Here is a 13,849-nt window from a genome sequence, read left to right as displayed (position 1 = left end):
CAGGGACTGGATAATCTTTACCAATGCCTTCTAGCCCTCGGGCGATATCCGATATTGTGGAAGTTTTGGGAGTATTGCGTCCTGTCGAACAGTTATGTGCACTGGGTCGATCATCATGCGTCCTACGTCCGATCAGTCTTGGCCCACAGATATGGAGGTAGAGTGTCAAGTAGGGACGAGTCAGCGTCAGAGATGGAAAACATGCGTCGGGAGAGACAAAGTCTGAGTAGAGCCGGGTTATCGTACAGCAAGACCCAAACTCATCTTGCGAACACCTAATAGTAGCTCGGAAATGCTTCAGTAAGTCAAGTCCCATAATGGCATCAGGGGTGTTGGATGAGAGCAAAAACGTCGTGTCAGTGGTGTTATTTTCTAAGTCAAAGGAGATCTGTGTGGACAAGGGATTAGTGGAGGGCGTTCCATCGAAACCTATCGATGTTACAAGTGAGCCAGACAAGGGTGCCCTTGGAATCAGCCGTTTAGATAACGCACTACGTGTTGCGCCAGTGTCTACCAGAAATGGAGACTTCGTACCCAGGACCTTAGCGGTGACATAAGGACCTTGCTGGTCAACATAGAGCTCAACTGGATCCCTCCCTTGCCCTTGGCAGTCCTATGCGAAGTCGTGGGCGTCGTCGCAGTCAGACTGCTGGTACTGGTTCTGTCTGGGACGGTCAAATGTGTTCGGTCTGCCTGGCCTGTCGTTATTGGTGTCATTCGTGGACCCTCGTCCCTGTCCTCTATTTCTTGGTCCACCCGCTACATCTCTGGTGTCCCTATTCTTATTCATTTCTAACAGGACCGGACACTGGGATTTCCAATGGCCGAATCCCTTGCAAAATGCACACTGGTTCTCGTCAATGTCTTTACGTCCAACATAGGGTGCGGGTGTACGGTCTTTAGGGGGTGGGTTTCTAGGAGCATTCGACAGGTAATTTCCCTTGTACTGCTCTCGTCCTATAGTCACCCCCTGCAACTGTGCGATCATCACCCTCTCCTTCAAGTCCTTTTTCTTTTTCTCGGTCGCCCTATTGTTTTCATTTTTCTGATGCTCATAATACTGGGCCATCTGGAGGATAGCCGCAGCTTTGGAGGCCGCCGAACTACTCTCACTAGCCTGTAGTTTCTGAGAGACCTCCTGTGACAGACCTTTAACATAGTTCTGGACAAACAGATGATGTCTGGTTGCAGTGGTCATGTCCTGGCCGCTGTAATCGGAAAACACAGTTTCGAACCGGGAGAAGTATTCTGACACGCCTTCCTGGGGTTTCTGGCAGCAGGCCGTCACTATCGACCAGTCCACCTTCTTTTCTGGGATCAGGGTTTTCAGTTTCTGTACAATTTTGCCTGGGAGTTCTAAAATGGATTTCAAAGGTTTCTGTCCAAGCTCTCGTTGTCTGTCTATGCCATCGAGTTGTGACCAGGTATGTCCGAACAGCTCAGGGTGGTCGACTTTCCGGATTTGCTTCCACACATCAGCTGGCAGACATAACCCGAAAAACAAATCGATGTCAGCTAGGGTCATAATCGTTGAACCTAAGGCTGTACCTAATTCAGTGTAAATGGCAGTGGGGTTTTTCCGTAATCGGGCAGAGATTTTCGGAACATCAGGATATCTTGCCGGTCCCATGGTTGGTAGACCCAGTTATAAACTAACCTCCCTTTCGCATCTTGATGGTTAACATCATCGTGCGTTCCCAGACCTCGTGGGGGAACCCAGTAGGGAGGGGCCTCCCTTATAGTCATTATGGCACTAGCTTGTTCTATTCGAGGTTCGGTCGCTATAGGTGTCGTAGTTTTAGCTTCCAACCCCTGTTCAGTGAGATGGCGGAAAACCTCAAGCGTACGCGTGAGGAGGTCCGTCACGTCACACTCGCTCTCGTCCCCAATGTCAACCTTTCTATACAGAGTCGTTAAGCTCTCGGGACCTTTGTCTCGGTATCAGTCCTCAAAAGCATTTAGGGTATGGTAACAAAATCGCACGACAAAGTGTCGTCTGTGGCTCTCAGCATATGAATTGTACATATCCATTACGTACTCCTCGCTCTCCTTCCGTTCCACTAGTGTCTTTACTTTCTTGTCGATCCCTGCTCGCTCATCCTTGCTCAACCTGTTTATTCTAGTGGAATCTTTCTTTCGGGCCTCAGGGTTGTCTAATACTGCTGCTTGCACTGCATCGAGTACAAGGGGTTCAGCCGACGCGGAGGCCATGAGGGTTCGAGGCCCTGGTACTATTCTCATCTGTGCTTGGGGGTGGTGGGTGCTGTACTAAGGGTCGGGAAGGGGCATATGGAGGGGGCATGTAGATGATCGGAGGACCTAGTAATAGATCATTGTTCGCTCGCTGTTTCAAGGGTAACTCGGGGTAGATCATAGAGGGTGTTCTGACAGGACACTGACTCGATGTTTCGGACTGTTGCTTCTGTTTGGCTTCCTCTCTCTCCTTTATTTCTTCCTCTAACTTTCTGGCAGCTAGGTGAGCTGCTTTTCGTAGTTCTTTCTCTAATCTGACTTTGTTTCTCTTTTTGCGTTGTTCTGTTTCTTTGCGCCACATGCCAAGACTATCAAGCATAGTGGGCGTTGTTTTATTGTTACGAAGGGCTGTTTCCAGCGCGTTCATTTTATCGTCATCGAAGGATCCTATCAGTGGCCACTGACTTTTCTGATCCTTTTTTGTATATTTGTGCCATAGCTTGCTATAGGCTATAGCGATTAGTCCATGCTTCATGAATATGTCCTTATTAGGGGTGCCTTCCAGTGGAGCTGGATGGTTCATCTCTAATAAGCGGTCCGGGCTCAACCAACTACCAATCAGTGGGGAGAAGATAGGCATGACCGATTACAACGGGGGACAAAGGTCCGCACTACCTATCTTTCACTACTTTCAAAGACTAAATAGAATATTTCTATTCTACGTTATTTGAAAACAGAGAATATCGCAAAAGAACCAACTTCGAACAGTCAATGTTCGGACAATCAATCAATCAGTGGGGAGAAAAATAGGCACGACAGATTACAACGGGGGACAACAGTCCGCGTTACCTACTCTTCACTATCTGCAAAGGAAGAGAGAATATTTCTATTCTTCCCCGTTTGCAGTCAGAGAATATCTCAAAAGAACAAACAATCGAAGAGTAATACTAGTATTTTCCAAACAATCAAACAATCGTTTCGCAATTTGTCGTGTTACACGACCTTACCCGGACCGCATGGACAGTTTCTCGTCTTCCGCATCCAGCGCCCGATCGTCCTCTATTCTCCGTAACTGTCGCGGCACTCCTGATGGTTCCCAGTCAGGACCGTAGATCACTCGAGAGAGGTCTGCTCGGAACCAGTGAAGTTCGGATGATCGGCTGCCAGACGAGGGTCTATCGGGCAGGAGCTCTCCCAATCGTTGCAGTCGTTCACTCTGTCGTCAGGACCTCTCCCACTGGATCCACATGTCACTGATGGGCCCCAGGTTTGGGTCGCCAATTGTGGAAAAAGGTAGGGCCGATGTCGACCAAGAACCTTTAAGTATTGCCCGGCGTTAACCGCCTCTCATACCACTCGAATCTATCAAACAAAGAGGCAGACGCTGGAGACTGGAAGGCAGGAAACAGGAGTTTATTCCGACGGAGCAGAACACATCAAATCAGACAACAGGGTATCTTCTCGAGGTGCTCTCCCCGCATCTCTGAGGCCTGGCCTCTTATACACAGGTTTATGGTCTTTATTGCAATTTATTACATGTGGCACATTCTTGCAAATACTTTGATGTATGGAAAGACATCCTCGGAATCCCCGCTTCATGCCCGTTCCCACACACATTTACAGTAGAAGTCCCCACCCCGGTCTCAACAGGTGATGACTGTCGCGCAGCTGGACATTCCGCCGATTCCCGGAATGTGTGCGGCTGATCGGATCTCATGGGGTTGGGGTTTTGATCAGTTGTAGATCCTTTGATGAGAGAAGCTCCCTACTGTATGGGAGCAATAAACTGTATCCGCAGGGCCAGGTGGCGGCCTGGGAACGAGCAGGACAATCGGGCACAGAGGAAAGGGGGTTTATCAAAGGATACGATATCATGAAAGGGATGGAGGGAGGTGTTTAGCTGGGAACAGGATGTGGTTCCGAGGCAGGGTTGCGCCAAAGGGAGGTTTATGGCCCAAGCATGTGAGAGCGGGGGCTGTCAGCGTGCGGGGGGATGCTTGCGAGGTTAGAGGGAGAGAGGGATCCTCATTGAGCCCGACCCTATTTAATATCTATATGAGGCCCCTGGCTAATGAGGTCCTTCCCTGGGGAATCCAATTGGTCACCTACGCCGACGATACGCAGTTGGTGGTTTCCCTGGCTAGGGCAGATGCTGTGGATTCCGGGGTCAATAACCTTTCCCCGTGTCTCACCAAGGTCCTCGATTGGATGGACGCCTCTTTTCTGAAACTTAACGGTTCAAAAACAGAGATTATGATGCTGGGATATAAGGCCCCCATCAATCTTGACGCTTGGTGGCCCATATGTTTGGGTCCGCCCCCTCCCCCGAAGGAGCAAATTAAAAGTCTGGGGATGTGGCTTGATCCCACCTTTAGTTTTCAAGTTCAAGCCCGTAAGGTCGCTGCTACCTGTTACGCCTTTCTGAAGATCCTACGGAAGGTCCTGACCCTTCTTCCGTTCGAGGCAAGACGGATCCTGGTTCAGTCCTTGATCCTCTCGCGGCTTGACTATGCGAACGCGGTCTACTTGGGGGCACCATTAGGGACCATTAAGATACTCCAGTCAGTCCAGAACTGCGCAGCCCGAATGCTTATGGATGTCCCTAGACACAGCTCGGCGAAGACGGCCATCCGGGCTCTACACTGGTTACATGTTCAGGAAAGGATCCAGTTTAAGGCCTTGTGTATGGCCCACAAATCAATAATCAACAAGGGCCCTGCCATTCTGTGCCCTCTCCTGAGGCACCATCAAGGGCCCAGAGCTCTTAGATCCAACCACCGCAATTTTCTCTCTGTCCCGAGGATCAAGCGTTCTCGTACAGGGGGCCGACGTTTTGCAGTACAGGCAGCAAAAAGTTGGAATCAGCTGCCCGATTACCTGCGGCTTGAGCCTAATCATTTACAGTTTAGAAAGCGGCTGAAGACCTTCCTGTTCTGCTGAGTGATTTGTCTGAGATGGGTCTAAAGCGCTGGGATGCCCCCGGGTAGCCAGCGCTATACAAATCTGTACTTATTCATTCAGAGAGACGCGCTGGCTATCGGCAGTGGGCAGAGAGGCCATGGCATTCAAAATGGCTGCTACTTACGCGCACATACGAGTCTGAAAAGGGACAAGATGGCGCCGATAATGTTGATGTCGCAAACTAGATTTTAACACTCCGGTTGTACCGGTAGCAGCCTGAACACCGACTTAATGACACATTTTGCCATGAGGGCGCCCGCCCCTACTGACGTCACTAGCCGCCGCACCACATCCACGGAAGAGTAAGACACCGATGACAGCTCCGCCGATATATAGTCGTTTACCGATGTTCCTTCCGGCCACGACAGATGCCGAATCAGGCGAAATTGCCCCGGTTCCTTCTCCGGTACTACGCTGATAGGAGAGATAATCAAATCCCGAATGGGCGCCTCCCGAAAGGGGCCCGCCATTCACCCCTCCCGCACCTCCTTGAACAACTTGTCCCGCAACACCGCCTTGTGCGCAATGACCGATTTCAAATTCTCTGCCCATCTGGCAATCCTCAGACTTTCATACCCCAGCCGGAAACCCTCCCGGAACCCTCGCCGCAACACGATCACGTTATCGGTCCGTGGATATGGCGCTACGAAGGTCTCCAGTCGGTCCCGCTTAACCGGCATATGAGCCTTTCCCCAGTGCCCCCTGCCCCCCTCTGCCTCCCCTACCCCCGGATTGTGACCCTGCCGTCGTGGGCTGCTGACTCTGGTTACCGCCCCCAACTCCCCAGCAGTGCACCACCAGGTGTTGTTTCCCGCATTTAGCGCACTCATGCCAAAATCAACAATACTGTCTGGCACACGCGCCCTTATTGTAGTCTTAACTTGCTCCCACTGTGGTAGTAGCGACACCCTCTCCCTACCCCACCCACCCACGGGTGGGATGGGCCGGAAAGGGGTGAGGCGCTACCGGTAGGCCGCTGGCCGTATAGATCGCCTTACCAAACTTCCCTCCCCAATGGTCTACTGATACAGGTCCAAGTCTAGCTCTCCCCACTTCGCCTCCGGGTCCACCGCTAAGCATGCTCAAATCACCTCATCATAATGCGACCACGCATAACCCCCATTCGTGACCTGCGCCCGCCGGATCACATCCATATATTTAAAAAGCGCAACCACCCGGTCCGGGTACTTCTCGCAGTACATGCTTGGGAATATAAAAAACCCCGCCAACCAGTTTTCTATGTTCAGAGGGACCTTTGGCCGCTTATAAGCCAACTCCTGTTCCTCCTCCTTCAACCCCTCCTTCGCCGTTTGCTCACGGAGCAAGAGCTTCAGAATATCCACATACTCCCCATTCCAAATCTTCTCTTTGGTAGCCAGCGACAAGTGTGCCCCCAGAGGTTTCGTAAAGCCCATATAAGGTATCTTGAGCACCGGTATATCAAGACTCCCCTTCCCTGCCTTACCCCCCTTGCTCCCTTCATCCTTCTTTGCATCCCCGGACCCCCCAACGCCTGCCTCGTCCGTCTTAGTGTCCCCGGTCCCGCCGTCACCCGTCTCATCCGGGCCCACCCTGTGTCACTCACATATGTTTCTTTATTAAGGCGCACCCCTTCTTCCCCTCCTTTTGCATCTGTCCAAACTGACACTCCTCAGGTTCCCGATCAGCACTGACGGACCTCCTCCCCCGTCCCCCGGCAGCCGTCTCGACCCTTCGGGTGGGGCTGACGGGGACCTGCCGCCCGCCTCCCGTAGGACGCCATCATCCTGTCCCTCGTGGGAACGCGACCGCCCGTATAAGGCAGAGCCGGGCCATCCCCTCGGCGGAGTGGAGCCGCATGCTGCTCTCCCGAGCACCTCGCCACACGTTCCTTGACCTCGGACCACAGGAAATCTATGCGGCTCGCATCTTTGAGGAGGCAGAGGGCCTCCACAATCACGATGAGGAAGGCACAACGATATCAGGTACTCCTGCACAAACGCAACCGCCACCGCCACACCACGCCAAAACCCACAACAAGAAGCAAAAGGCAAATGAGGCGATAGTCCCCAAAAGCCATTGGCCCACAGCAATAAAAGCAATAAGCCAAAGTAATAAACCAAAAGCAATTAGCCCCCAGTACCACCCACAACGGGCTGCTGGGTCACTACCACCAAAATGGTGGGTAGTTCCCTAAAATGGCTGGCTAAATATGACCCCAAACTAAAGCAAGCCCAAAGATAGCCCACCCAGCCCAAAAGTAGCCCACAAAGCCCAACCAGCCCAACTGAGGTGCTGGCTGCACCCCCCACCACCTGCCCAAAACCCCCCGGGAGGAGCAGGCCTCCCGCTGGTCGGCCGCCCCTCCCAAAGCCCTAGTTTTTGATAAGTTCCTAAACCAGTTAATAAATGGCAAAGTTAAAATTTAGCACTCTTGTTCGGAAACAGCGCTGCTTCCCAGTGCTGAAACTTCAGCATTAAAGGATATTGAAGAAAAAAAACTGATGGGGCTTATTACAAGCCCCTTGCTTCACTTTTTGCCCCAATGAAAAAGTGACGCACTTGTGGCGCAAGGGGCTTGTAAATAAGCCCAAAAGTCACCATTCATAAATTTACATTTACTGCACTTGGTCCTTTTTATAGCGTTGCAACCCGGTATGGCCTGGGCTACAACACTTGTCCTACTTTTATTCATTTATGAAACTTGTAAAGCGCAGCAATTGCCAGAGGGCATCTTGCCGCTGTGAACGTGGCAGAAAAGAGGGTGTGAGAGGAGGTTTATTGATTGAACAGCCAAGTTTTTATTTTTCTCCTGAAGGCTGTAATTGTAGGACAAGATATAGTGTCCTTGTCCAAGGAGTTCCAGAGCTTGGCTGTAGAAACCGTGAATCGATGATCGCCCCAAGAAGCGGTTTTGGTCCGTGGCACAGACATCAGGAGTGCATTGGTGGAACGTAATGCTCTGTTGGGGACATGAAAGGCTAGAGAGTTGAGAAGGAAGCGTGGTCCTTGCTTGCGGGAAGCTTTGTAGGCAATGCACAATGCCTTAAACTTGATTCAGTTTTTCACCGCAAGCCAGTGGTAGCCTTTGATGACTTGGTCAATGCGTTTGAACTTTGGGGTTCCTGAAAGAATCCTTGCTGTGGCGTTTTGAAAATACTGTAGTTTTCAAATAACTTTTTGCTGGGCATTGATAAAGAGTGCATTGCAATAGTCCAAAGAGGACATTACAAATGTGATGACCAGTGTTTTTCCTGAGTTAGGGGGGAGGTAGGGAAGGATTTTTTTAATAGTTTTAAGTTTGTAGAAGGAGGCAGAGACAATTGTGTTTGCATGAGCGGCAAATGTTAATTTATCATCCAAGAGTATTCCAAGGTTTCTAACCTTGGTGACAGGGTTGGGCGGAGGACCTAAATCTGTGGGCCACCAAGAGCTGGGCCAAGTTGGGTAGAGCTTACCAAAAATCATCACCTCCGTTTTTTCGGAGTTTAATTTAAGGCAGTTAGTAGCCATCCAGTTACTGATGGCCAGCATGCCGAGCTGAAAGTTGGCCTCCATTTCATCTCCGTTGTTCTTTATGGCCAGGACTAGCTGAGTGTCATCCGTGTACAATGTTAGGCTCATCCCATAAGACTTGATGACTCTCGCTAGGTCTGCTACGTAAATGTTAAATAGCGTAGGACTTAGGGATGAGCCCTGTGGGACGCCACATGGTAATGTCATCTGGGCATAACTGAAATTGCCCAACTTAACCGTCTGGGTACGGTTGGAGAGAAATTAAGAGAGAAGGACTCTGGCTTTATCCTGGATGCCCATGGTGTTGACACGGTCGATCAAGGTGTTATGATCGACCCTGTCAAAAGCGGCTGACAGGTCCAGCAGAAGGAGCTCTGCCGTCCCTCCTTGATCCAGGATGGTTCTTATTTCATCCGAAGCTTTAATGAGGGCTGCCTCAGTGCTATGATTCTTGCGGAAGCCAAACTGGGTGTCATCTAGTAAGTGATGATCTTCAATGAACTGGAAAATCTGTGTGTTCATTCATTTTTCTGCCAGTTTGGCCGCAAAAGGCAGACTGGCAATGGGTCTGTAATTTATAGGATCTTCAGGATCTAGATAGGGTTTTTTTCAAGAGAGGTTTGAGAAGGGTGTCTTTCCAAATGGTTGGATAGACACCAGGGCAAAACATAGAATTAAATATGTTTGCAAGTGGGGGGGGCGATGATTTCCGCAGCTGAAAGAAGTATTGCAGGGGGACAGGGATCGGTGGCCGAGCCTGATTTGATGGGGGTCATAGTATTCATTACTTGGATGGTATTGATATTTTGGAACTGCCTGAAGGTAGGCTGGGACTCATCCAAGTGTTGAGAAGGTGGAAGCTTTTTAACACGATCCGAGAAATTGGTGTAAATATTGTTGACTTTGTCGTAGAAAAAGCTGGCTAGGTTATTACAAAAAACTTGCGAGGGTGCAGTGGCGGTTTGTGAGGGTAAATGAGAAAGTTTGGATACAACTTGAAAAAGTTGTTTGTCGGAGTTTTTAGCTTGTTCAATCTGGGTGGAGTAGTATAGTGTTTTTTCTTGGAGAATCATGGCTTTATATTTGGTGAGTTCGTTTTTATAGAGCATTTTTAGTGATTTAGTGATTTGAAAGAAACACAATGACCTTAAGAACGATAACAATGTATTTCTTTCATTTTATGCACTGGTACGTTCGAACCAGCAGTGTTAAAATAAATTCTCAAAAGCTTTTCCCTGTTTTTGTTTTTATTTTTAAAGCTGTACCATCTTGGATAGCTTTTATGATCCTCTCTTTGTTCTAATTATCACAAAATGTAAATATGGTCCATGCCAACTTTCATTAAATATTTTAAACATGATGTTCATATATGACATTTGGACTCCATATTTCTGGGACAAAATGTATTAATGGAATGATCAAGAGGTCAAAGTAATTACACAGTACATAACAGTACACAAAAGAGTTCACCACCCGTTGTGCCCTTCGATGTACACTTTGTACCTAATCACCTACACTTAATGTTCTGTACAGAAATATCTAATGAGATGCCAACCAGTCCATATTAAATTCCAGGCAAGGAATCTGGTCCTGATTACCATAGGTTGATGTCAGTCACAATTATTCATTTTTTTTTATTGCAGAGTTACAGGGATCCAGTAACAAAACACTCAGGTACTCCAAACTACAGCCACAAATAGCGCATCTCACTATCAGCAGATGGGTACATGGCCATTTAGCCCAAACCCCGGGGGTAGGGTGGCGAGTTTCAGTAGAGCGCTAATGGTGTAAACCTATATACATTCCTGAGCGTTCGAGTGTCGTTCCGAGCATTTGCATTTTTCTATTTTGCTGGATCCCCCCCCCCCGTAAACAACAAAACACAGGATATATGCCTCCATCAGATTCCATATAACATTCTGCAGCAGCCACACTACCCCACCCATCCCCTCCCCGCCAGTGTCAGTGATGCCCTTCACAGTTCTGAAACACAAATCGCAAGCATCGTACGATATTCCACAGGTGCAGTAGTGTTCGACACCCTCTCGGTGTCAGTGTCCCAATCGTCCTGGTAGCCCGTCCCACGCCCATCCAGGGAAGCCCTCCCTCACTGCCCCCCATCCAGCCCATGGTATTGTCTCCACTTAGAACAAACTCTGCGGATTTTTTTGGGACACCCCCTGGCCTTATAGGTTACCCTTTCGGCTGCCATGTAGAGATCTAGCCCTCTCCTCCATTCCTCCAGGTCTGGGGGGTCCGGCACTCCCCAGTGTTTTGCGATGTCCCTTTTCGCTACTACCAGTGCTAGGACCAAAAATATCAGAAGGGGACGTGTCAAATCTACCTCGTTGGTCATGCCCAACAGTGCTAGCTTGGGATCTTGTGGGATCGAGGCCTCCAGAACCGCCTCTAATTCTTTGAACACCTGAGTCCAGTATGACTGTACTGCAGTGCACAACCATATCGTGTGGTAGAAGTCCCCCACTCCTTGATGGCATCGAAGGCAGCGCGGGTCTTCTACTTTCCCCATTCTGCATAGCCGCTGTCTGTCATAGTAGGTTCTATGGAGTACATTCAACTGAATCAGTCGCAGTCGGGACTTGATTGCCACCTCCCGGGGATGCATTAGAATTGTTTCCCAATCTAAGTCCTCCATCTCGCCTACCTCCGCTTCCCATGTGGCCCTGAGCTTTGCCAGGTCCCCCAGCGTATGGTTATTTAACGTTTTATATGTCAGGGAGACCGCCTTTTCCGATATCTGCTCTTGAAGGAGCCTCCCCTCTAGAGGTGCATACTCAGGAATATCTATGAGTGCGATATTTTGGGCCCTCCAGGCGTGCCGTAGTTGTATATATTTAAATTGTTGTGAGTCATGTAACCCGAAGTTTGACTTAAGTACTTGAAAAGATTTGACAGTCACAATTATTCATGACTGGCATGCAACTTACCCTGTGGCACGCACTTGCCTTTAAGAGGTGCTGACCAGTAAGGTCATCTCCAAACTTGTATAAATGTATGTGATATTTATATAGTTAAATACCTGGCTGAAAGGCAGCAGGGAGTTCTACAGGATCAAGGGAAGGCACACAGTCAATATGTGATAGGATAGGTAGTGAATTTGCGGACTGCATGTATGTGTGGGGTATGGATTTATCTGAAACCTAGCTGAAAGGCAGCTGAGCTTCCCAAATGACCAGGTCAGCTCTGCGGAATGACTTGTGGGAAGAAGCGTCTACACTGTCAGAAAGCCATTTGTGACCTGTCATTTCTTTTTCCTCTAGGTGTGTCAGAAGTCAGGAGAGATCTCCCTCCTCAAGCAGCAGCTGAAAGAGTCACAGTCTGACCTGTCCCTGAAGACCAGCGAGACCCTAAGCCTGAAGGCCCAGCTGAAAGATGCGCGAGGGAAGCTCGAGGTCCAGGAGCAGAAAGCCCGCGAGATGGAGGATGCACTGCGCACCAAGGAAGTCGAGCTCGAAGTCTGCGAGAATGAGCTGCAGCGCAAGAAGAATGAGGCTGAACTGCTGCGTGAAAAGGTGGGGCATCTAGAAGAGGAGATGATGGACCTGCGTGCTGAGATGGGACGGCCCTTGAGGGAGAGGGCCCATGAAGATTGGCTGGGTCCATCCGCAGAAGAGCGCCTTCGTAGCCTCCAGAAGGAGGTGGAGGAGCTGAAAAACGAGCTGGAGGAGGAGCGCCAAAACAATGAGCAGATGACCAACGTCTTCCAGCATGAGCGCCAGATCTGGAAGGAGGAGAAGGAGAAAGTGATCCGCTACCAGAAGCAGCTTCAGCAAAACTATCTGCACATGTATAAGCGAAACCAGGCTCTGGAGAGGTCACTCCAGCAGCTGAGTGGCAGTGATTCAGGAGAAGGAGGCAGTCATGACATGCTGGACTTTGACCTACACGGCATGGACGTTCCTTTTGAAGATATTATAGCCACAGAAATATGACAATTACCAATCATCCCTTACAGCACGCAACCCCGACATGCCGTCCTATTTCTCCAGCCTCCTCCTCAGTGTCAAAGTTTGGAGTTGTGGTATTTGATAGCCAATCTGCTTCTATTGACCAGCACATGTTCTGCGGTGTGTTAAGTTGTTGTGGTGCTAAGCTGCCTCTACTATGTGTGCCAAGGCGAGATGCCACCAATGTCTGTAGTGAGATGGCGTACATGCTGTGTAATCTTGTGCAGTATCCATGGACAACAGACCTGCTGCCTAGCTTCTACAGGGAAGCAAGGAACCAGGGAAACACCAGCTCTTTGTCAAAGGGGAAGTCCAACCATTATTTAGTATATTTATTATTTAAAGCAATCCAGCGTACATATTCACAAGGTGTTCTGTTATTTGGGAGAAGACTTGTTATGAATGCCTAAGTAGAACGGGGCCTTCTAAGTGCTGTGAATATGGTGACTAAAGAAGAAAAGGATGATGGGCTTGACAAACCATAAATAGCTGCACTGGTACCCAAAGGATGGAAGTCTCATGTGAGGGTTCAGAGGATGCAACCCACTTGAGACCTTCCACTGGTAGCGGACGAGTATCCTGGTCAACAATCTGGAGTGTCGGAAAGGCTGGTCTAGCTGTGGCGTGAACTATGATGTGTCAGGTGAAACCACCTTGAAGTTCTTCTGTCATGCCACAGATTCTATGGTACATAACTGAATATGCGATCCTCTCTCTGCCCGGCTGTACCGGTCTTTCCTTATTTTCATATAGGCCAATAAGCAGTGGCATAGCAAGAATACCATGGGTCCAAATGCAAGCAAGGAAAATGGGTCTCCTCTTCTGTGGTTGGGTAGTAAAAGAGAGCCATAAATGGCACACCATGGGCTCCTCACACCACGAGGCCCCGGTGCCACTGCACTAATAATGGAAATGCGCCAGCCAATCAACCTTCAGCAACAGCAAAGTACCAAACCCAGGTCAGTGGGTGTAAACGAAAGGTCCTGTTGAGCCGCATCCATGCCAGATATGCAGCATGCAAAATAAAGTCCGGGAGGTGTCCCGGAAACCAAATGCACTGCGTAAATCACTCACATGAGTGGAAACATTGCTTCAATCTCAAATGAAAACATTATTATACCGATCACTTTTACAATTTCAAAGTGCTAAACCTTAATTTAAACATTTGTATGTTTTCTATGACACAAATCAATTTCAAAGCATGGTTACTCAATACAGTTTTATTGAGTGTT

The 13,849-nt window shown here is 49.2% G+C and overlaps 1 protein-coding gene across 2 annotated transcripts in view; it reads left to right on the top strand.

Annotated features, from left to right (window-relative positions):
- The window catches only part of LZTS1 (leucine zipper tumor suppressor 1), a 353,433-nt gene extending 339,807 nt beyond the window's left edge, over positions 1-13,626 (top strand). For both annotated transcript variants that reach the window (XM_086944794.1, XM_086944795.1), the window contains exon 5: positions 11,931-13,626. In XM_086944794.1, the coding sequence (XP_086800920.1) occupies positions 11,931-12,602 (672 nt within the window). In that variant the 3' untranslated portion in view covers positions 12,603-13,626. The remainder of the gene's footprint in view (positions 1-11,930) is intronic.
- The last annotated feature ends 223 nt before the right edge of the window (positions 13,627-13,849 follow it).

The sequence above is a fragment of the Lissotriton vulgaris genome, chromosome 11 (genome assembly GCF_964263255.1).
Source record: "Lissotriton vulgaris chromosome 11, aLisVul1.2, whole genome shotgun sequence".
Classification (NCBI taxonomy): Eukaryota; Metazoa; Chordata; class Amphibia; order Caudata; family Salamandridae; genus Lissotriton; species Lissotriton vulgaris.
This window is presented reverse-complemented; position numbering and strand designations above follow the sequence as displayed.